This window comes from Dipodomys merriami, unplaced genomic scaffold (assembly GCF_024711535.1).
Source record: "Dipodomys merriami isolate MVZ:Mamm:240054 unplaced genomic scaffold, mDipMer1.0.p SCAF_6, whole genome shotgun sequence".
NCBI lineage: Eukaryota > Metazoa > Chordata > Mammalia > Rodentia > Heteromyidae > Dipodomys > Dipodomys merriami.
Genome location: NW_027206179.1, coordinates 6,477,777 through 6,501,380, shown reverse-complemented (window position 1 = coordinate 6,501,380; position 23,604 = coordinate 6,477,777). Strand labels below are relative to the sequence as shown.

At 48.7% G+C, this 23,604-nt stretch overlaps 1 protein-coding gene across 4 annotated transcripts in view; it reads left to right on the top strand.

The window, feature by feature from the left end:
- Positions 1 to 8,542: 8,542 nt before the first annotated feature.
- Insr (insulin receptor) overlaps positions 8,543 to 23,604 on the top strand; it is a 91,700-nt gene continuing 76,638 nt past the window's right edge. For all 4 annotated transcript variants that reach the window (XM_070002349.1, XM_070002348.1, XM_070002347.1 and 1 more), the window contains exons 1-2: positions 8,543 to 9,134; positions 19,227 to 19,778. In XM_070002349.1, the coding sequence (XP_069858450.1) occupies positions 9,017 to 9,134; positions 19,227 to 19,778 (670 nt within the window). In that variant the 5' untranslated portion in view covers positions 8,543 to 9,016. The remainder of the gene's footprint in view (positions 9,135 to 19,226; positions 19,779 to 23,604) is intronic.

The following is a 23,604-nucleotide window of genomic DNA, read 5'->3' as shown; positions in this document are numbered from 1 at the left end:
TACACAGATGTAGATGTGTGCACAGCTATGTCTCTGTATATCTACAATGATCATAACACCTGTATGTCTGTCCATCTGCCTCCCTGAACCTTTGTATCCATCCATCTACCCATCCATCCACCATCCATTCATTCACCATCCATCTACCCATCCATCTATCTACCATCCATTCACCCATCCACTCATCCACCATCCATCCATCTGTCCATCTTCCCATCCATTCATCCATTCATCTACCATACATCACCCATCCATTCATCCATCCATTCATGCAGCATCAATCCATCCATTCATCCACCATCCATCCATCTACCCATCCCTCCATCCATTCATCTACTCTACCTTTACCCATCCATCCGTCTATCCATCCATCCATCATCTACTCATTCACCACTATCCATCTACCCATCCATTCCTCTACCCATCCATACATACATTCATACACCCATCCATCCATTCACATACCATACATCAACCCATTCATCCATTCATCCACCTGTCCTTCCATTCATTCACCATCCATTCATCCAATTATTCACCAATCCACCCATCCACCTATCAACCCAACCATCCATCCATCCATCCATCCATCCATCAGTTTAATCTAGGATTCTTTTTTTGGGGGGGTCAGTTGTGGGGCTTGAACTCTGGGCTTGGGCGCTATCCTTCAGATCTTCAGCTCAAGGTGAGCGCTCTACCACTTGAGCCACAGCGCCACTTCTGTTTTCTAATGGTTTATTGGAGATAAGAGTCTCACAGACTTTTCTGCCCAGGCTGGCTTTGAACTGATCCTCAGATCTCAGTCTCCTGAATAGCTAGGATAACAGGCGTGAGCCACATTCTTTTTTCTACCTTTTTGGTGATATTCTAGTTTGAACTCAGGGCTATCATGCTCTCCCTCTTGAGCCAGGCTCCCAGACCTTTTTTACTTTAGTGATTTTATTGTGTAGAATTTTGTGCTTTTGGCCTGGGGCTGGCATTGGGCCCCAATCCAACGACCTATGCCTTCTAGATAGCTGGGATTACATATGTATACCACCCCAACTGGCTTGCTTCTTGTGATGGGTTCTTAGTAACTTTCTGCCTGGGCTGACCTTGGACCTCAGTCCTCCTTTTCTCCACCTCTGAAGTAGGTGTGCCTAAGCTATGGTTCTTTTTATTTTGGCCAGTCCTGGGGCTTGAACTCAGAGCCTGGACACTGTCCCTGATGTCTTTTGTTCAAGGCTAGCACTCTACCACTTGAGCCACAGCATCACTTCCAGCTGTTTCTGTGGTACTGAGAATTGAACCCAGGGCTTCATGCATGCTAGGCAAGCACTCTATCACTAAGCCATATTCCCAGCCTCTAAGCTATGGTTCTATTTATCTATCCATCTATCCTCACCCACCCATCATCCATCCATCCATTGCCTAGCCATCCATCTATTATCTATCTATCTATCTATCCTCCACTCATCCTCCATCCATCATCTATATATCCATCCATCCATCATCCATCATCCATCATCCATCCATCCATCCATCCACCCATCATCCATCCATCCATCCATCCATCCATCCATCCATCCACCCATCATCCATCCATCATGCATCCATCCATCCACCCACCTATTATCCATTCATCATCTATCCATCCATCTACCCACCCATCATCCAGCTATCATCATCCATCCATCCACCCATCATCCATCCATCATCCATCCATCCACCTACCTATCATCCATCCATCATCTATCCATCCATCTACCCACCCATCATCAATCTATCTGTCATCCATCCATCCACCCATCATCCATCCATCATCCATCCATCCACATACCTATCATCCATCCATTATCTATCCATCTGTCTACCCACCCATCACCCATCCATCCACCCACACATCATCCACCCATCACCCATTATTTATCTACAAATGACCCTCCCTCCTCGCCCCTCCCCCAGCAACACGCTCTACGCAGACCAAGTCGTAAAGCCCAAGGCAGCCTGGATCCAAGGCCAGGGATAGGGAGCCCCAGGCCCCCCAGATGAGCTCATCCTAGCCTTGTGGCCAGGGCTTGTGGGGTTCCCATTTCTCCCTTGGAATGGAATGGACGGTGCCTTCTCTCCCTGACCCAGACTTTGCCACCATTCCCCCTCCCCCCATCCATTGGCACAAACCTCCAATGTCGTCATTTCAGGGCATATAATATGACCGGGACACAACTATTTTGAGCAAGGAGTTTTGCACACCCCTGTTCCTTTCCTGAATGCTGCTATTCCCGAACGCAGAGTGGTCATCCGGGGCTGGGTGTGGGAAGCAGGGAAGGGGTCCGAGCGTCTGCAGATGCCTTCCTGGCCAGGTGGGTGTGAGTGGCCAGGCCTGACCTGGTGGGGTGGGGGGGGAAGAGGATGACGCTGGGGCCGCTTGATCTCCCCCGCACAGCCTTCCTGTGCCAGGCTGGGAGACGTTCCCGCGGAAGATCCCACGACACTGAAGGCCAAGGCACTTCCTAGAGTTGAGCCCGGGGAAGACTCCCACCTTTCAAGTGTGGGCTGTGGGCCAGGCTTGGGCCTCCGCAGTAAGAGACCACATTTTATATCTTCTTGCTCACTAACAGGATTTAACTTCACTGCACTGTACCATGGCCATACTCAAGGTCCTTTGGAGGAGGCCTCCCTTCAACCCCAGGGCCTTTGCACCTGCTGCTCCCTCCTCCTTGCGCCTCATTAGAGATCAAATACCAACCACTACCCAATTCTATATTCTTTTCTTTTTTTCTTTCTTTTGTCAGTTATGGGGCTTAAACTCAGCTATATTTCCACTGCTCCCAGCTTTTTTTTTTTTTTTTTTTTTTTTTGGTCATGGGACTTGAACTCTGTGCCTGGGTGTTTTCCCTACACTCTTCAGCTCAAGGAGAGTGCTCTACTTGAACCACAGCACCACTTCCAGTTTCTCATGATTTAAGTGGTTTATTGGAGATAAGAGTCTCAGGGAGTTTCCTGCCCGGGCTGGCTTTGAACCGTGATCCTCAGATCTCAGCCTCCTGAGCCACTGGCACCCAGCTCTTTCTTTCTGGGGGGGGGGTGTCCAGTCGTGGGCCTGAACTCTGGGCCTGGGCGCTGTCCCTCAGCTCTTCAGCTCAAGGCTAGTGCTCTACCACTTGAGCCACAGCGCCACTTCCAGCTTTTTTTTCCTGCTTATGTGGTGCTGAGGAATTGAACCCAGAGCCTCATGCATGCAAGGCAAGCGCTCTACCACTGAGCCACTTTCCCAGCCCCTCAGGCTCTTTCTTTCTTTCTTTCTTTCTTTCTTTCTTTCTTTCTTTCTTTCTTTCTTTCTTTCTTTCTTTCTTTCTTTCTTTTTTTCCTTCCTTCCTTCTCTTTCTTCCTTCTTTATTTCCTTCTTTCTGTTTCTTCCTTTTTCTTTCTTTCTTTCTTCCTTCCCTTCTTTCCTTCCTTCCCTTCCCTTCCTTCCTTCCCTCCCTCCGTCCCTTCTTCCTTCCTTCCTTCCTTCCTTTCTCTCTCTCTCTCTCTTCTTTCTTTCTTTCTTTCTTTCTTTCTTTCTTTCTTTCTTTCTTTCTTTCTTTCTTTCTTTCTTTCTTTCTTTCTTTCTTGTTGGTCCTGGGGCTTGAACTCAGGTCCTGGGCGCTGTCCCTAAGCTATTTTGCTCAAGGCTAGTGCTCTACAACTTTGAGTCACAGCTCCCTTTCTGGTTTCATGGTGGTTCATTGGAGGTAAGAGTCTCGCAGACGTTCCTGCCTGGGCTGGCTTTGAACTGGGATTCTCACATCTCAGCCTCTTAAGTGCTAGGGTGACAGGAGTGAGCCACCAGCACTTGGCTCTGCTGCTAAATTCTATCCCTATTCTTAGTAAATCTTAAAAGATCAAAGATTCTTTAATTGTATTCTCCCAGGAGCCATTTGGCAGGATTTTTTTTTTTGTGGCTGCAGCTGGGATGGGTAGAGATAGAGAGATCAGAGAGGCTGTCATATGTGTTCTACATTGCACAGCACAGGCCCTCTACAGAGAAGAATTATCTGCCCAACATGTCCATGATCCCCAAGCTTAGGAAACCTCAGCCTATGTGAACAGCAGGCTGAGTTCTCTGTATATATGAGTGCATCCAGGCTGGGAATGTGGCTCAGTGGTAGAGTGCTTGCCTAGCATGCATGAAGCCCTGGATTTGAGTCTTCAGTACCACATAAACAGAAAAACCTGGAAGTGGTGCTGTGGCTCAAGTGGTAGAGTGCTAGCCTTGAGCAAAAGAAGCTCAGGGACAGTGACCAGGCCATGAGTTCAAGCCCTAGGACTGGCAAAAAAAAAAAAAACAACAACTATATATCTACATCTATATATCTATATATCTATATCTGTCTGTCTGTCTGTCTATAGTGAATCTATAGCTAGGTACAAGTTGTGGTGCAATTGCCTGCAGTACGTGGCACCCACTGTATAGATTTGTATCCTAGGAGCAAGAGAGTGAAGTGAACAGTGCAGATGTGCAGTGCTGTGTCTAAATACACGCTCTGGTGTTTGCACAAGAATCAACTTGCTGAGTGACGTGGTTCTCAAGAATATGACTGCATCTGTCAGGCACTGGTGGCACACACCTGTAATCCTAGCTACTCCAGAAAGCTGAGATCTGTGGATCATGGTTCAAAGGCAGCCTGGGCAGGAAAGGCCAATTAACTACTCAGGTGCAAAAATGGTTGTTTTATTTACTTATTTATTTAGTTAGGTCGGTTGTGGGTCTTGAACTCTGGGTCTGGGTGCTGTCCCTCAGCTCTTCAGCTCAGGGCTAGTGCTCTAGTGTTGAGCCACAGCACCACTTCCGGTTTTCTGGTGGTTTATTGGAGATAAGAGTCTCACAGACTTTCCTGCCTGGGCTGGCTTTGAACCGCAATCCTCAAATCTCAGCCTCCTGAGTAGTTTAGGATTACAGGTGTGAGCTACCAATGCCCGGCTGTAGTTTTTGTTTTTAAGACAAGGTCTCACTCTGCAGTTCAAGTTGGCCTTAATCTCACGATCCTCCAGCCCTAGCCTCCCCAAGTGCTGGGATTACAGATGTGAACTACCAAGCCTGGCTGGTCATGGAATATTGGAGAGGAAAATTTGATTGTGTCCGATCTTTTATATCAACCCTCTGGTGGCTTCTTATTTCTTTTAAGATAGAAGGAACAAAAGAAACATTTTGTTTTGCTTTGCTTTGTGGCACTGGCACTTGAATCTAGGATTTTGTGCATGCTAGGTTAAGGGGGGAAAGGGAATCTTGGTGGTTCAGTGGTAGAGTGCATGCATAACATGCATGAAGCCCTGGGTTCCATCCCTCAGAACCACATACACAGAAAAAGCCATAAGTGGTGCTGTGGTTCAAGTGGTAGAGTGCTAGACCTGAGCACAAAGCGGCTTAGAGCTAGAGCCCAAGCCCTGAGTTTGAGCCCTTAGGACTGGCAAAAACCAAAACAACAACAACAAAAGCTGAAAGTGAGTCTGAGATCTGAGAGTTGAGGTTCAAAGCCAGCCTGGATAGGAAAGTCCATGAGATTCTTATCGGCAATTAGCCCCCCAAAAGCCAGAAGTAGAGCTGTGACTCAGGTGGTAGAGTACCAGCCTTGAGTAAAAAAGCTCAGGGACAGCACCCAGGCCCCAAGTTCAAGCCCCAGGATGACAAAAAAAAATTACTTCTTCAGCAGATGCTACTCTACCCAACCCCCACCCCCTCATACACATAACACACACAGTTATTTAATGCTCCCTCATTGTTAGCTCTATAAAGAAATGGGCATGTTTGCTCTGCACACTGTCAAACCCTCATTACATATTGCTTGTTGATTCTTCCATTAGCAGAACGTTTATTAACCGGCAGCTATGTCAAACATTGGAGATACAGGGGCGAACAAGATGGACAAGATTGCTAAGTTTTTGAGAGGTTCCAACAAGTAATAAGAATTTCAGCCAGGTGTGGTGGCTTGGGCCTGTAATCCCAGCTACTTGGAAGATTGAGAACAGAGTTCTGAGACCAAAAAAAAAAAAAAAAAAAATCCTAGATACTTTATTTCAATAGAAGAAGCTGAGTATGGTGGTGCATGCCTGTCATCCCAACTACAAGTAAGAAGCCTAAAAACAAGGAGGATCACAGTCCAGGTGTTTGCTTGGGCAGAAAGTGAGATTTTATCTAAAAATATCCACTGCATACCCAGCGCCGGTGGCTCACACCTGTAATCCTAGCAATTCAGGAGGCTGAGATCTGAGGATATCAGTTCAAAGCCTTGGCAGGAAAGGCTGCAAGATTCTTGTCTCCAATAAACCACCAGAAAAACCAGAAGTGGCACTGTGGCTCAAAATGGTAGAGTGCTAGCCTTGAATAGGTCCCAAATTCAAACCGCACAACTGACCCCTCCCCCCCTCCAAAAAAAAGAGTCTAATGCAAAACAGGACTGGAGCTGTGGCTCAGCAGTAGCTCTCCAACCTAGTAAGGTCAAGGGTTCAAATCTATTACTACAAAAAAAGTAGATAAAAAGAGGAATTTCAGCCCGAAAGAAGAATGAAATTACATCACTTACAAGGAAATGAGCAAAACCGCCCATTTTCAGAAGGTCAAAGGTAAAGTGCTTTCTCTCTATGTGGACCCTGTCTCCCTTTTTTCTATCTGCCTGTCTCTCTGTCTCTGTCTTTTTCTCTCTGTCTCTGTCTGCGTATATGACTAGAATGGAAGGACTGCCTCAGGGGAAGAGAAATAGGGGAGAAGAAAAGGAAAGAAAGAAAATAATACCAAGATACTTGGTGCCTAAATCACTGGAAGCTGTTAAAAAGAAGAGGAAAGCCCGGGGTCTGTGGTTCATGCCTGTAACCCTTAGCTGAGATCTGAGAATCCTGGTCTGAAGCCAGCCTGGACAGAAGAGTTCACTGAGACTCTTATCTCCAATTAACCATCAAACAGCCAGAATTGGAGCTGTAGTTCAAATGGCAGAGCGCCAGCCTTGAGTGAAAAAGCCAAGTAAGAGTATCTACACACACGCGCACACCGCACTTCTAGGCAGTTCTCAATCACTAAATTGAGATCTGAGGATTTTTCCACTGATCTCCAAAAAATGACTTAACAAAAGCCAAAAGTGGAGTGGTGGCTCATATGTGCTAGTCTTGAGGGAAAAATAGCTCAGGGGCAGTGCCCAGGCCCTGAGTTCAAGCCCTTGGACTGGAAGAAGAGGAAGAGGAAGAAGAGGAGGAGGAGGGGGAGGAGGAGGAGGAGGGAGGAAGGAGGAGGAAAAAGGAGGAGAAGAAGGACAGGGAGGAAGAGAAGGAAGGAGGAGGAGGAGGGAGGAGGAGGAGGAGGGAGGAGGGAGGAGGCTGGGGTAGCAACAGCAGCTCAGAGTCAGAACCCAAGCCCTGAGTTCAAGCCTCAGGACTGGGGCACACACACACACACACACACACACACACACACACACACACACACACACACACACACACACACACACACACGAGGCATCTCCACGTGTGGGTGTCATGCGAGGTCCCCAGCGCCGCTGCTGCTTCTTTGTATTTTTTATTTTTGCTTTTGAGGAACGCTGGAGTGTTTCCAATCTTCTGTTTAAACCACAGGGCTGAGGGGCCCGGGGCAGGAGCAGAGGGAGTGCAAGGGGGTGGGGGGAGCTGGGGGATGGGGAGGGGGCGCGAGGGTACCCCACTGCTGGGAGGGGGTACCCCACTGCTGGGAGGGGGCGCACGGGGAGAGGGTGTTGGTGGTGGGGGGAGGACAGGGGTCTGGGAGAAGGCAGGGAGCGGTCCTTGTCGACAGGCTGCAAAACTCCAGGGTCTGTCAAGAAATAGAAGGTACAGATGAAGAACATTTCAAGGCGACATCTCAGCCGAGTCTATCGGACCCCACAACCCCACAGCAGACCAAAAACCAAACCAAACCAAACCAAACACAAACAAAGGGCAAAGGGGTTAATGTTTGTTGTGTCAGTGGCGGCCCCATGGACGCTGAGATCTTAGTCTTCCAGGTTGTTTGGCCACGGGGATGGCGGCGCCCCCAAACTCTGAGATCAGAGTCTCCAGGTGGTTTTTTTTTTGGGGGGGTCTCTTGGATCTGGGACACTCCCCCCCCCCCAGGGTCTGAGATCTTAGTCTTGGAGTGTTTTAGGGTCGGGGATCTGAGGTTCCCTGAAGGTCTGAGATCTTAGTCTCGGCGTGCTTTTTTTTGGGGGGGGGGGTGGTTGGGGATCTGGGCGCCCCAGGCTCTGAGATCCGAGTCGCCCTGTTTGTCTTGGGGCGGGGATCCGGGGCGCCCTCTTGGCCCGGGAGTGCCTGGGCCTAAGGCACCGGGCGACGGGAGGGGCGTGGCGGAAAGAAGCCACGCCCACATACAAACCACGCCCTCGTCACCACGCCCCCGGCGCCGCTTTCCCACTCCCCCCCCCTCCACTCCCCTCCCGGGGCCTCCCGGGGTTCAGTCCCTTCCCAGGCCGGGTCCGCGCCGCGTTTTCCCGGTCCCGCGCGGGGCCCAGCTGACGGCCGCGTTGTTTACGGCCGAGCCGCGCTCGCTCCGCCGCCCGCCGCCCGCGCCGCCCTCGGTCCCGGGGTCCACGAGCGGCCTTGGAAGCGCGCGGGGCCAGCCACGAGTCGGGAAGCCCCGGGGCGCGCGGCACCCGAGCTTCGGGCCTCGAGATCGCTGGGCGAGAGGAGGAGAGGGGCCCGGACCGCCGGAGTTTGGTGGGGATCGGAGGGCGAGAGAGAGGGGGGGGCACCACCAGCCCCCCTCGTTTTTCTTCGGGCCGCGCCGCTCCTGTGATCATTTTATTTTCATTTCACTTTGGTTTTGGGGGCGCCTCCCAGGCCGCGCGCCCTTCCCGGGGTTCCCCCCATCCCCAGGGCCATCCCCGTGTGGTTATTTATTATTATTTTTTTGGGGGGGGTGGGGTGGGGGGGTGGGCTGCACCCGGAAAGCGTCTGTCGGCCGCTGGGCTCGGAGCATGATCCCCGCGGGCGGGCGCCGCGCGCTCTGATCGTCGGGGACCCCCCGCCCCGCGCCATGGACCCCGGGGGTCGGCGGGGGGCGTCGGCCGCGCCGCCGCCGCTGCTCCTGCTGCTGCTGCTGACCGGGGCCGCGCTGTTGGCGGGCGCCGCGGGCCACCTGTACCCCGGAGAGGGTGAGTTGGGTCGGGTCGAGGGTGGGGGGAAGCGCCGGGGAGGTTGGGGAGGGGATCCCCCTCTCCAGACACAATAGAGCCCCCGATCAAGGACGGAGACCCTCCTACTTTTCCTTTCTCCCCTTCCGGGGAGAGAGGGGCGTCGTGGGGGGGCGCACAACCCCCCTCCCCATGGGCGCAGGGCTCCTCCAAAGGGAACGGGAGGAGGAGTGGGGGGGAGCCGCTGACCTTGGCCTTTGCCCGCCCCGGGGCTCGTCGCTCTGCGCCCCGCGTGCCCGACCCGGACCCGGGGAACCTTGCCCCAGTGCCCGCCCTGCGGGCCCGCGCGCGCGCGCGCGTCCCCAGCGCACCCCGCTCCTGGGTTTCGTCTTCTTCGGGATGGGGGGGCTGCGCTCCCATGCACCCCTCTCCCTCGGAGGGGGGTCCCCCTGGGTCACTGAGTCGGGTCAGCCAAGTGCCCAAGGGCTGAAGCGAAAAGTCCACGGGGTAGGGGCTGGGGGTTCCCACGGCCGTATGAGTAGTGGAGATCCCCCGCTAGCCTGGCCTTCCATCTAGGCGGGTGGTCACTTCTGGGTCTCTATGCCGAGGTCCACGAGGCAAACTTTTACACTGTTGGTAGGGGACAAAGGTAGCGGCTGGTTTTCATCAGGATTGGGCCCCCGTGCTCACGCCTGTAATCCCAGCGATGCAGGCCGTTGAGAGTTGAGGATTGTGGTTCAAAGCCAGCCCAGCCAAGGGAAAGTGCCTGAGACCCTTACCTCCAACGACCAATAAAAGCTGTGGAAGAAGTGGAGCTGTGGCTCATGTGGGAGAGAACCAGCCTTGAGAGAGAAAAAAAAAAAAAGCCCAGGGACAGCGCCCAGGCCCTGAGTTCAAGCCCCAGTCCGGGCACACACACAACACACAGATGTTATAATCAGGTTGAAATGAGGCCATCGGGATAGGGTCACTCAGCCATTTAACAAGGGAATAAACTGAGGCACAGGCAGGACATGGAATTCACTTTCTCTGGAGAGACGGAGGACTGGAACCTGTGTAGGAGGCTGCAAACTGACCAACCTCTTGTCTGATGACTCCTAGGCCCTCTTGCTCCTCTGCCCTGTCTTTCAGAGAGACCTTGTGACCTTAATTTCTCAGATATTCTGGTCCTGACATCTCCATCCCAACATCCTCTTGGGATTGGCTGAGGACAAAGATGGAAAGATCTTTTAAGTATATATAGCTATATCTATTTAAATATATATACCTATATTTAAGTGGCTAAGATACTGCTCCAGCAACCTGGAAGTCCTGACTTCAAAATCCAGTACAGCTGTGGTTCACTCCTGTAATCCTAAACTACTCCAGGAGCTTGAGATCTGAACATTTGGACTGGAAAGTCTGTAAGAACTCTTATCTCTAATTGACCCGCAAAAAGCTGAAAGGGGAGCTGTGGCTCAAGTGGTAGAGTGCCAGTTTTGATGAAAAACGCTTAAAGGACCAGTGCTTTAGGAAGTGAGTCCAAACCTCAGGAACTGGCACAGAACAGAACAACAACAACCACAAAAAACCCCCATAGGGCTCTCCCCCCCCCCAAAGAAGTTTGTAAAAAAATAATGTATAGCTTGGGGTTCTCACTGTGGAAGTCTGAAGTTCTGCATTAGGAATACCTGTTGAGTTTCTGCTTCAGTTTCTGCTTTTTCTAGAAATACGGCATGGAGGGTGGGGGGGGGGGGGCGCGGTGTATCCAGGAAGGAAGCAATGAACCAAACTGAGTCTATTGGCTGATATTTGTAATCCCTGGGGGAGTTGGTATACAGTAGGTGCTTAATGAAGGGTGACTTCTTCTTAAGCAAATTCAGGATGAGTTGTGAGACCTATGTCAGGCTTTGTGCATGCTCTTCTTGTAGCTTTTTTTTTTTTTTTTTTCTTAGTGCTGGTACTGGAACGTTGAACTCAGGGCCTCGGTGCTGTCCCTGTGCTTTTCTTTTCTTTTTTCTTTTCTTTTGGTCCATTGTGGGGTTTGAACTCTGGCTTGGGTGCTGTCCCTCAGCTCTTCAGCTCAAGGCTTGTGCTCTACCACTTGAGCCATAGTGCTACTTCTGGTTTTCTGGTGGTTTATTGGAGGTAAGAGTCTCACAGACTTTCCTGCCCAGGCTGGCTTTGAACTGTGATCCTCAGATCTCAGCTTCCTGAGTAGCTAGGATTACAGGTGTGAGCCACTGGTGCCCAGCTTTCCCTGTGCTTTTCTGGTCAAGGCTACTGCTTTACCACTTGGAGCCACAGCTCCACTTCCTGTTTTTAGGTGATTCTTTGGCAGTAAGAGTCTCATGGACTTTCCTGCTGAGGCTGGCTTCCAACCGTGATCCTCACATCTTAGCCTCCTCCATAAATTGCTAGGATGACAAGCGTGAGCCACAATCACCTGGCTGCCTTGTTGCTTTGGTAATTTACCAGATATGTGCCTGGGCTTTCTGGGATCAGTGAATGGATTTACCAAGTCTTTGAAAGTTTATGTTTTCCACAAGAACATAGTAGAACCATTTGAGTATATGGGGGACTGGGGCTTGAACTTAGGACCTGGGCTCTGTCCTTGAGCTTTTGTGCTCAAATCTAGCCCTCTACCATTTGAGCCATAGCACCACTTTTATTTATTCATTTATTTTTTGGTGGTGGTTAATTGGATATCAGAGTCTCATAGCCTTTCCTGTCCAGACTGGGTTTGAACCGGGATTCTCAGATCTCAAATTCCTGAGTAGCTAGGATAATGGGTGCCCTGGTTGGCTGTAGTTATTTTTGAAAAAGAGTTTTGAGGTTTTGCCTGGGCAGCATAGTCCTGCACATAGCTGGGATGCACAGGTGTGTACTACCATGCAATTAATTGGTTGAGATGGGGTCTCACTCATGTTTTGGCCTGGGCTGGCCTTAAGACACAATCCTATCCAGTCTCGACCTCCCAAGTGACTGGGATTACAGGTATGCACTACCATGCCGGGCCCTGAACCAAGATTTACTTCTTTCTTTCTTTCTTTCTTTCCTTCCTTCCTCCCTCCCTCCCTCCTTCCCTCCTTCCCTTCCTTCCTTCCTCCTTCCCTTCCTTCCTTCCTCAGCTGATTGGTGATGGCACGTGCCTAATGGCTAGTGTGGCCCCTGGTAGAGAAGTTTCTGTTGTTTTCGGGGCCGAGTAGGTGGGTTTCAAAAGTGATGGAATTAAATAACAGTGATTTTTTCTGCCCTTCCCTCCCCTCCCCCATACCTTGTGCAAGCTTGGATTTTATTGATTTAAACAGTCATGTTGGCTCAGAGTGGGAACTCTGATGTTAGCTACCTCTGGAACCCAAGAAGAAAGCGGGGTGATTGAGGAATTTTATCTTTTCTCAAGACCCTTTGTGTTAAGTCACTAAGGACACATTTGGAGTGGTGTGTTTTTCAGTTTTGAGATTGGATTAGATGTGTGAGGTGTGTGTGTGTGTGTGTGTGTGTGTGTGTGTGTGTGTGTGTGTTTTAAAATGACAAGAAATACATTCACATTGCAGAGTCTATGTCTCTTACCTAGAACTGGTCATTTATCCATTCTGTTTGTCTATTTGTAATCCATTATCCATCTACCTGTTTGTTCTTTTCCTGTTACTTGTCCCCATTCAGCCATCAGTCTATTTGTCTGTCCGTCTGTCCATCTATCCACTTCTGCTTTTTGTTGGTTAATTGGAGATAAGAGTCTCTCTGGATTTTTTCTTTTCTTTTCTTTTTTGGTCAGTCATGGGGCTTGAACTCTGGGCTTGGGCGCTGTCCCTGCACTCTTTAGCTCAAGGCGAGCCCTCTACCTCTTGAGACACAGCACCACTTCCAGTTTTTTTAGTGGTTTATTGGAGATAAGAATCTCATGGACTTTACTGTCCAGGCTGGCTTTGAACTGCGATCCTCAGATCTCAGCCTCCTAAGGAGCTAGGATTACAGGCGAGAGCCAGTGGTGCTTAGTTGTTGATAGGTTTTGGAGTGCGTGCACGTTTCATTTCTCTTGCTTCAGTACTAGGAGTAAGATTTCTGGGTCACATGCCTAGTGTATGTTTAACTAAGAAACTTCATTTGTTTTCCTAAATGACTAACGTTTTTTGCATTCCTATCAGCATGGAAAAGGTTGGTCTTCCCTCTCCTTTCCCTGCATTACTTTGTTGTTTGTGTTTTCTGGGGCTCGAACTCAGGGCCTGGGCACTGTCCCTTAGTTTTTTCACTCAAGGATGGTGCTCTGTTACTTGAGCTACAGCTATGCTTTGGACTTTTTGCTGGTTAACTGGAGATAAGAGTCTCATGGACTTTCCTGCCTAGGCGGGCTTCCACCCCTGATCCTCAGATCTCAGTTTCCTGAGTAGCTAGGATTACAGCTGTGAGCTGCTGGCACCTGGCTTAACATGGCTTTCTTGATACAATATGAAATGTTCCTACTTATTTTCTGGTTCATCTCTCCTGATAAAGCTGAGATAAATAGAATTTGCATGTCTTTTCTGGTCTTTTTTTTTTTTTTTTTTTTTTTTTTTTTATCAGTTTTGGAGCTTGAACTCAGGGCCTGGGTGCTGTCCCTGAGTCTCTTTTGTGCTCAAGGCTAGCACTCTACTTCTTGAACCTCAGCACCACTCTCATATTTGATGGTTAATTGGAGATAAGAGCCTCATGGGGACTTTTCTGTCTGGGCTGCCATCAAACTGTGATCCTCAGATTTCAGCCTCCCAAGTACCTAGGATAACAGGTGTGAACCATTAGTGCCTAGTTCTCTTCTGTTGTTTTTTAATAAAGCCCTCTCCCCACCTCCTTTTTCATGCCCTATGATTTGAATTCAGGGTCCTAGCACTTGCTAGGCAGGTGCTGTGCCACTTGAGCCATATCCTCAGTTCTTTTTCCTGTAGTTCTTTTTCCAATAAGTTTTCATTTCTTGCCTAGGCTGGTCTGGAATGTAATCCTCCTATTTTTTTTTTTTTCCTCTGTAGTTCGAATGACTGGCGTGCACCACTGAACCCAGTCTCTTATTGGTTGAGATGGAGTCTCCAGCACTTTTTGTCCAGGCTGATGTACTGATTTGAGGTTTCTGCTCCAGGTCTACTCCCACCGCTTACTACTCCCACCCCTACTCCTACCTGAGCTGGGCTGGAAGCCAGTCATGCCTACTTTCTAGGAATTCTGCAGACTGTTATTCAACGTGGTTGTCTTACCTTACATTCATTTTCTTTCCACTTGAATGTTGTGGGTTCATTAGGGTGCTGGCCGTTTGCATGAATTCTTATAGAGCTATATCCCCACCCCACCCCCTCTTTTTTTTATTTTTATTTTTTCTTTGCCAATAGTGGTGTTTGAACTCAGAATCTCATGCTTGCCAGATAGGTGCTCTACCACTTGAGCCACACCCTCAGTTCTGCTTTAACTTGGCTAATTTCTCTTAGACTTAAAAATAAAATTGGGAGGCCTGGAGTTGACTTAAGATCCTCCAGATCTTAGCCTCCTAAGTGTGGCTAAGTGGCTTGAGCCACTGTGCCTGGCACTTTTGTGCTTTTTCATGATGGCTTACAGCTCCCGAAACCCAAATCACAGTTACAAAAATCCATGGGTAGTGAAAATTCTCCTTTCGTATCTCCACATGTTGGGTTCTTTACCCAGAGACACCCAGAGATGTTTGTGTGTGTATGTGCACACGCACGTGTGTCTTTTCTGGACCACAGTGTTTGCACACACAGGTCAACATACGTCAGTCATAGTGGATAGCATATCTTGCAGCAGCATATGGTAGAGACCACTGTGTATCTCTTAGATGTTTTTTAGGGTGCATCTGCAGCCCACATCCAGCTTCTGCTTTCTTGTGCCCCCCCCCCATTCCTCTAGTTGAGAGAGCTGTGGGAAACTATTCATCTATTTTTGGGCCAGTTCTGGGGGTTGAACTCAGGGACTAGGCAATGCCCCTTTTGTCAAGGCTAGCACTTTACCACTGGAGCCACTGTGCCACTTGCGGCTTTTTCTGTTTATGTGGTACTGAGGAATCGAACCCAGGGCTTCATGCATGCTAGGCAAGCCCTCTTAAGTGTTTGAATGGAAACTCACTTTCGACTTTTGCAACCCATGAAAAAAATAGATGCCGTTTGAGTTGTAACTATCCGATGTCTGTCCGACGCCTCTCCTGCGTACTCCTGGGGATGGAACCCAGGGCCTCCCATATACTTGCTCTGATGTATCTTTCGGAGACTTCCTGTTTGGAGCAAGACTTCCTGTTTGGAGCACAGCCTGCCTTGCACCTTTCTTTGTGCCTCCCAGGTGATTGAAAGGGTGGAATTGAATAGCTGTGACTGAGTCTATGTGTTTGCCTACAAATTTGAAAGACCGTTTGTCTGGAGGCGTGGCTCCGTGGAGTGTGGGCGGGGTTTAGCAAGAGGGGCGCGGCTTAGTGATGGGCATATCAAACAGTAGGGTCCGTGCCTCAGCAATGGGGGCGTGGCTTGGTGGTAGGAGCCAGTCAAGCATTAGGGGCGTGGCTCAGTAATGGGCGTGGCTCAGCGGTAGGCGTGTGTCAAGTATGGGGGCGTGGCTGGGTGTCAGGGGGCGTGGTTTAGCGATAGGGGCGTGGCTCTAACCTCTAATGGGTTGGAGCTGTCTCTTAGGAGACAGCCTGCGGGCCTGGGCCTTAGAGTAGAGCCTGGTGTTAGCAGGGTGGATGGCTCAGGGTCTCTATCTTGAATTTGGGGCTTCCTACACAAGACTTAGAGTGAAGTGAGGGTCCCCTCCCTGCCCCCAGGGATTAAAGCCCTGGAAGTTCCTCTAGTTAACTTCTGGAGGCATCTTTAACCTCCTCTGGGCAGTTTTCTAAATTGCTCTATTGTCTTTGACTAATAGGAACCCATAAGACTTTAATGAGTTAAGAGTTAGATTCCTGGGGAAGATTAAAACAGCAAAGCAGTTCTTTATTGTCGCCTGTTATATTATAAGAGCTTAATCTTTATTGACAATAACTTTTGCCAGATAGAATTCCCATGCTATACAATTCCCCCATTTAGAGCGTGTAATTCAGTGGTTTTGAGTTTTATTCAGTGAGTTATGCAACCGGTCCCCACAGTTAGTTTTTACAAAGAATCCTGGTTCCCCTTAGCTCTAGACTCCCCCTCCCCAGTGTCCTCAGGGCTACCCCCCCAGCCCCAGCTTCCTGTCTCTGGATTTGCCTGTTTGGGACTTTTCATCTGCTTGATTTATTCAATGAGCATCATAGTTCAAAGGTTCATTTATATGGTGGCATGTATCAGAATTTCCTTTATATGAATGTACACCTTTCTTTTCATTTATTTATCCCTTGATGGGGATTTATTTGGGTGGCTCCCACGTGTGTGAGTGTGTGTGTGTGTGTGTGTGTGTATTTATGCAAATCACTGCTGCAGTCATTTGCCTGCAAGTTCTTGTGGGAATGTGTCTTCATTTCTCCTGGGACACACAGACAAGGGAAAACCCAAATAAGTATCCCAAGGAAAGGAAATCTGGGAAGGCTACCTGGTGGTGGTGGAGGAGGAGGCATCTGAATTGACTCTTGAAAGCCATTAGATTGGATTTAGAAATACAGAGTTAAACCAAGTGTGGTGGTACATGCCTGTCATCCTAACTTCTTGGGAGACGGGGGGATCCCAAGTTGGAGGCGAGGAGGGACAATGTAGTCTGTCTCAAAAAACAACATATATTAAAAATAAATAAATAAAAGGAAAGGAAACCAAAGCCAGAAAGAAAAAAAAAGGGGGAGGGGGAGCTGGGAATATTGCTTAGTGGTAGAGTACTTGCCTAGCATTCATGAAGCCCTGAGTTTGATTCCTCAGTACCACATACACAGAAGAAGCCGGAAGTGGTACTGTGGCTCAAGTGATAGAGTGCTAGCCTTGACAACACCCAGACCTTGAATTCAAGCCCCAGGACTAGCAATAAGTAAATAAATAGCACCAGTGGCTCACGCCTGTCATCGTAGTTACTCAGGAGCTTGAGATCTGAGGATCACGGTTCAAAGCCAGCCTGGGCAGGAAAGTCCATGAAACTCTTATCTCCAGTAAGAAAAACCGGAGGGGCAGCAGCAGGTTGGGGAAGGTAGGAGTGGAATCTGGAGGGTCCTAGGGAACCATTGAGGGTGATGGGACCCTGTGGGCACCATCTTTAGGAGAATGAGTTTGCTGGGTGTTTGTGGAGATCAGACTGGCATGGCAGGCAGGCTTTGGCCACACCCAGGGAAAGGTAATTACACCTTGACAGGCAGCCAGGAGCGCCAGGAAGCAGAGGCAGGTGGGAAAATGGAAAAGACAAATATTTTCTGCAGTGGGTACCTTTATCTCCAGCTGGCATTTATGGAAAGTCTTTCCATTCTGATAGAGTGGGGGAGGAGGTGGGAGGATTGGAGGGGGAACAGCTCCCCAGTCTTTTGTGCACTTTCTGTCACCACTGTATCACTATTCAGGCTTGAAAATCATTAGCAGGCCTAGCAGGGAGCTGGTGGTTCACGCCTGTCATCATAGCTACTCTGGAGGCTGAGATCTGAGGATCCTAATTGGAAGCCAGTCTGGGAAGGAAAGCCCGTGAGAGTCTTATTTCCAATTAAAAAGCCAAAAAGCCAGAAGTGGGGCTGTGGCTTAAGTGACAGAGTGCCACCAGCCTTGAACACAAATGCTCAGGGACTGAGCTCAAGTCCCAGGATTAGCCCATCAACAACTGTTTTCCTTTTCTTCCTTTCTTCTTCCTCCTGTTCCTTCTCCCTCCTTCCTTCGCTCCCTCCTCTCCTTCCTCTTCCTCTTCCTCCCTTCTGTTATCTTGTCATTTTTTTTTTTTTTTTTGGTCCATTGTGGGATTTGAACTCGGCCTGGGCGCTGTCCCTGAGTTCTTCAGCTCAAGGCTAGTGCTCTGTCACTTGAGCCACAGCACCACTTCTGGTTTTCTGGTGGTATACTGGAGATAAGAGTCTCACGGACTTTCGTGCCTGGCTGGCTTTGAACTGTGATCTTCAGATCTCAGCTTCCCGAGTAGCTAGGATTACAGGCGTGAGCCTGTAAAGTTTAAGTGGTTGTATAAAGGGGTTCAACAAGTCAGATTAGAAGTACAGTGCATCTTGACCATTGTCAGCCTCTCCCATCGTTCTCCCCCAAATCCTAATCTTGTCATAGTTTCCCCCTCCTTCTTTCTCCCTCCAGCCTCTCCCCCCCCTCTTTCTTATTGTTGATGGTGGGGCTTGAACTCAGGGCCAGAGTGTTGTCCCAGAGGTCTTCTTGCTGAAGCCTAGCACTCTACCTCTTTGAGCTACAGTGCCACTGACAATTTTCTGGTGGTTAGTTGCACATAAGAGTCTCATGAACTTTCCTGTCCAGACTAGCTTTGAACCATGACCCTCAGATCTCAGCCTACTGAGTAGCTGGGATCACAAGCATGAGCTACCAGCGCCTGACTCCTCCTCTTCTTCCTCTTCTCCTTTTCCTTGTCCTTTTTCCTTCTCCTCTTCTTGTTCTTGCTTCTTGCTAGGGGTCTCTCCTAGGGCCCCCAATCATGTTAGGCAAGCCCTTTACCTGTGAACCCCATCTTGAGCCCCTTCATGGTTCATAAGTCAACTTTACAAATTGTTTTAATTGACACATAGTAATTGCAGGATGATAATTAAGCATGAGCCTGTGGTGTGAGAAGATAGAATCAGGATAATTAACATTTCCATCTCCGTGATGAAGACATGACACCCAGAGCCTCTCTTTTATCATAGCAAGTCTGGATAATACTCCATGTTAATATTATTATTATTATTTTTGGCACCAGTCCTGGGGCTTGAACTCAGGGCCTGAGCACTGTCCCTGAGCTTTTTTTTTTTCACTCAAGGCTAGCTCTTGAGTCACAGTTCCACTTCTGGCTTTTTGATGGTTCATTGGAGATGAGAGAGTCTGAATGGACTTTTCCTACCTCGGCTGGCTTCAAACTGAGATCCTCAGATCTCAGCCTCCCGAATAGCTGGGAATACAGGTGTGAGCACCAGTGCTCAGAGTCCGTGTGTAAGAGGTTGTCTCCTTACCTGTGTAAGAGGTTGTCTGCTTACCTGTCTTTTTTTCTTCTTCTTCTTCTTCTTTTTCCCCCCTCCAGTGTGTCCGGGCATGGATATTCGGAATAACCTCACCAGGTTGCATGAGTTGGAGAATTGCTCAGTCATCGAAGGCCATTTGCAGATTCTTCTGATGTTCAAAACGAGGCCCGAAGATTTCCGTTACCTCAGTTTCCCCAAACTCATCATGATCACTGATTACTTGCTGCTCTTCCGGGTGTATGGGCTGGAGAGTCTGAAAGATCTGTTTCCCAATCTCACGGTCATCCGGGGCTCCCGTCTCTTCTTCAATTATGCCCTGGTGATCTTCGAGATGGTTCATCTCAAGGAACTCGGCCTGTATAACCTGATGAACATCACCCGGGGCTCTGTCCGCATCGAGAAGAACAATGAGCTCTGCTATTTGGCCACCATCGACTGGTCCCGAATCCTGGACTCTGTGGAGGACAATTATATTGTCCTGAACAAGGATGACAAGGAAGAGTGTGGTGACATTTGTCCTGGCACTGGGAAGGGAAAAGCCAACTGCCCTGCCACCGTCATCAATGGGCATTTTGTTGAGCGATGCTGGACTCACAGCCATTGCCAGAAAGGTAAGATGAGAGACACTGTGTGTGTGTGTGTGTGTGTGTGTGTGTGTGTGTGTGTGTGTGTGTGTGTGTGTGTTCACACGCCATTATGGAAGGACTGAGGGACAGCACTGTTTGGGATCGCAAACTTTTTCTGTAAAGTTTTAGATAACTTTTTTTTGGTGCTGGTGTTGGGGCTTGAACTCAGGGCCTGAGCACTGTCCCTGAGCTTTTGTGCTCAAGGCTAGTGCTCTACCCTTTGAGCTATGACTCCACTTCTGGCTTTCTGGCTGGTTCACTGGAGATAAGAGGCCCCAAGTTGGATTTGAACTGTGATCCTCAGATCTCATCCTCCTGAGTAGCTGGGATGTCAGGCGTGAGCACCGGTGCCCATCCTGGATCGTAACAGTTTTGAACTTCACAGGCCATGAAATCTCTACCCCTAACTGCAGTTGTCCCCTTTTACCTAGCCCCCTGCTAGAGACCAAGAATCACAGATTGTAGAAAACCCCAGCTGTCTTTCATTCTTTCCTCTGAGTTCATTCCTATGATCAAGTGGAATTGTTGATTTAGGCACAAAGGAAAGACTTTTTATGCTATATTATAATAAATGGCTTGCATTGCTATGTTTGAACTGGGGGACAGTTTCTTTCTTTCTTTCTTTTTTTTTTTTTTGCCAGTCCTGGGGCTTGAACTCAGGGTCTGGGCACTGTCCCTGAGCAGCTGCTGCTGCTGCTTCTCCTTTTCCTTCTCTTTCTTCTTTTGCTCAAGGCACTCTATCACTTGAGCCACAGCTCCACTTCTGACTTTTTCTGTTTATGTGGTACTGAAGAATCGAACCCAGGGCTTTATGCATGCTAGGCAAGCACTCTACCACTAAGCCATATTCCCAGCCCATGAGAGACCATTGCTTTGTAGCTATTATCTGTAGTCAACCTGATAACTGACAAGACACCTGAGGGACTCTCATGTTGCTCTTAATCAAGATAGCTTGAGATTTCTTTGCACTGTTCTGAAGAGCACACCCTCTTGAAACCCTGTGAATTGATTGCTCCTTTCTGGAATTTTCCATTTCATATTATCCCATCATAGTTGTGTGTGTGGGTAATACACAGGCCAGCAGCCCTAGGCTGGTGTTAATGTATAAGCGTGGCTCTGTGTGAATAAAACTTTATTTACAAAAACAAGTAGGACCAGATTGTTTTCTGGAAGGGTGTCTTTTTTGTTTTTGTAAATGTTCCTTTGTTTTGCTGATTAAAATGTGGGAATGGAAGTGTGTGTGTGTGTGTGTGTGTGTGTGTGTGTGTGTGTGTGTGTATTATGTTTTGTCTGATTTATAAACGTCAACTTGTTCTTCATAGAAATGGGTAAAAAAGCCGGGTGTTGGTGGCTCATGACTATAATCCTAGCTACTCAGGAGGCTGAGGTCTGAGGATCATGGTTCAGAGCCAGCCCAGGCAGGAAACTCCATGAGACTCTTATCCCCAATAAACCACTCAGAAAAATAGAAGTGGTGCTGTGGCTCAAATGGTAGAGCGCTCGCCTTGAGCTGAAGAGCTCAGGGACAGTGCCCAGGCCCAGAGTTCAAGCCCCATGACCAACCACAACAACAACAAAAAACAAACCTAACAAAAAGAAGAAATGGGTAAAAAGCCAAAATGTCTGTCTCAGGCCACAATAAACCAGATGGCAATAGTTACTTTCTTCTGATCAATATTCAATAGGTCTGTTGTGTTTTTATTCCTTTATCAGGGGTTTTGATGATTTTTTTTGCTTCATTCGTTTAAATAGAGATTGCTCTGGGCAAAGCTTTATCTGGTGTTTATTTCTTTATGTCTTGCTTCCAGAAGTGAAATTTCTGGGTCAGAGGCTCTTGATCCACATTGCCAAGTGGCTTTCTGGAAATGGTGTCTCCACAGGGGCGCCTCCTCGCCTCGCATGGAGGGCAGGGTGCTGAATTGGTGTTTGGGGAAAGAATCTTAATGTACTGCATTGGGGGAGGAGCCTCTGGTGGTGTTTACATTTGCATATGCATGATGCTGATTTACATTTATCTGTTCCTCTGTTTATTGTCCTTTGCCTATGTATCTTCCAGTTGCTGAAGAGGTTGTTTGTCCTCTGTCCATTTGGTTATTAGTGGATAAAATGCTCTGGGAGGGGCTTAGTGCTAGAGTGATTGCCTAGCATGCATAAAGACCTGGGTTCCATTCCTCAGTACCACATACAGAGAAAAAGCCAGAAGTGGCGCTGTGGCTCAAGTGGTAGAGTGCTAGCCTTAAGCAAAACAAGCGCCCAGGCCCTGAGTTCAAGCCCTGGGACTGACAAAGAAAAAAATGCTCTGAGATGTTCAGATAGAGAGAATGATGAAGGTGGTGCTGATAATGGTGATGATGATGGTGGTGGTGGTGATGGTGCTTTTTTTTTTTTTTTTGTCGTTTGTGGGGTTTGAACTCTGCACCTGGGTGCTGTCCCTCAGCTCTTCAGCTCAAGGCTGGAGCTCTACCACGTGAGCCAGAGCTCCATTTCGGTTTTCTGATGGTTCATTGGAGATAAGAGTATCACAGACTTTCCTGCCTGGGCTGACTTTGAATCCTAATCCTCAGATCTCAGCCTCCTGGGTAGCTAGGATTACAGGCTTGAGCCATTAGTGCCTGGTTTAATGTTACCTTTTATGGCTAGAGTTATTAGCACATCTTCATTGTTCAATGGGGTTTACTGTGTCATAAATCTATTGCACTTTCACCAAACTCACCAAATTCACTATCTCTACTCCTCCATCCTCTCTCCCTCATCCCCACCTTAAAAAAAAGTTTGGTTATAATAAATTTTATTATACTCTTTTCATACGTGCATAGAAAGTGCTGTATAGCAGGATTTTCCAGCCTTTTTTCTGTACATTATACTTAGAAAGTGCCTTTCTAGCTGGCTGCCAGTAGCTCACACCTGTCATCCTAGCTATTCAGGAGGCTGAGATCTTGAGGATCATGATTTGAAGCCAGCCTGGGCAGGAAAGTCCATGAGACTTTTACCGAAAAGTCGGAAGTAGAGCTGCGGCTCAAATGGTAGAGCACCAGCGTTGAGTGAAAAAGCTCAGGAATAGTGCCCAGGGTCCTGAGTTCAAGTTCCAGGATTAGCGCGTGCGCGTGCGCGCGCACACACACACACACACACACACACACACACACACACACACACAATATTTATATAGTCATGTAATAAAGCATCCATCCTCCACACTTGGGCTGTGGCTCTCTCCATGTGTGTGGTTCAGCCATCTGCCCCCTCTCCCAAATAGTGGTGCTGGGGTCTCAGCACCATGGTTGGCTGACAGCTTCCCCCGGTGTCAGGGTTAGGGTGTGTTTCCTAGAGTTTAGGGCGTGGCTTTCCTGCACCAGCTCTGTGATCTGTTGCTCTCCATCCAGACAGTGCCCACATGGCTGACTGCCTGTGTGTGGGTCATCCACCTAGATGATGGGTTGTAAAGCTCCCGGGGTGAAAGTGATGCGTGCTTACTCAGTGTAAATGGTTCTATTACAAAAGAAAGGGGGAGGGCTGGGAAGGTGGCTCAGTGGTAGAGTGTCTGCTTAGCATGCATGAGGCCCTGGGTTCGATTCCTCAGTACCACATAACAGAAAAAGCTGGAAGTGGTGCTGTGGCTGAAGAGGTAGAGTGCTGGGACAGTGCCAGGACTGGGGGGGTGGGGGGAAGACAGGAGGAATAGGGTGCTGGTGGCTCACCCCTGTCATCATAGCTACTCAGGAGGCTGAGATCTGAGGATCCTGGTTCAAAGCCAACCCTGGACAGAAAAGTCTGTGAGACTTTTATCTCCAATAAAAACTACTTAAAGAAA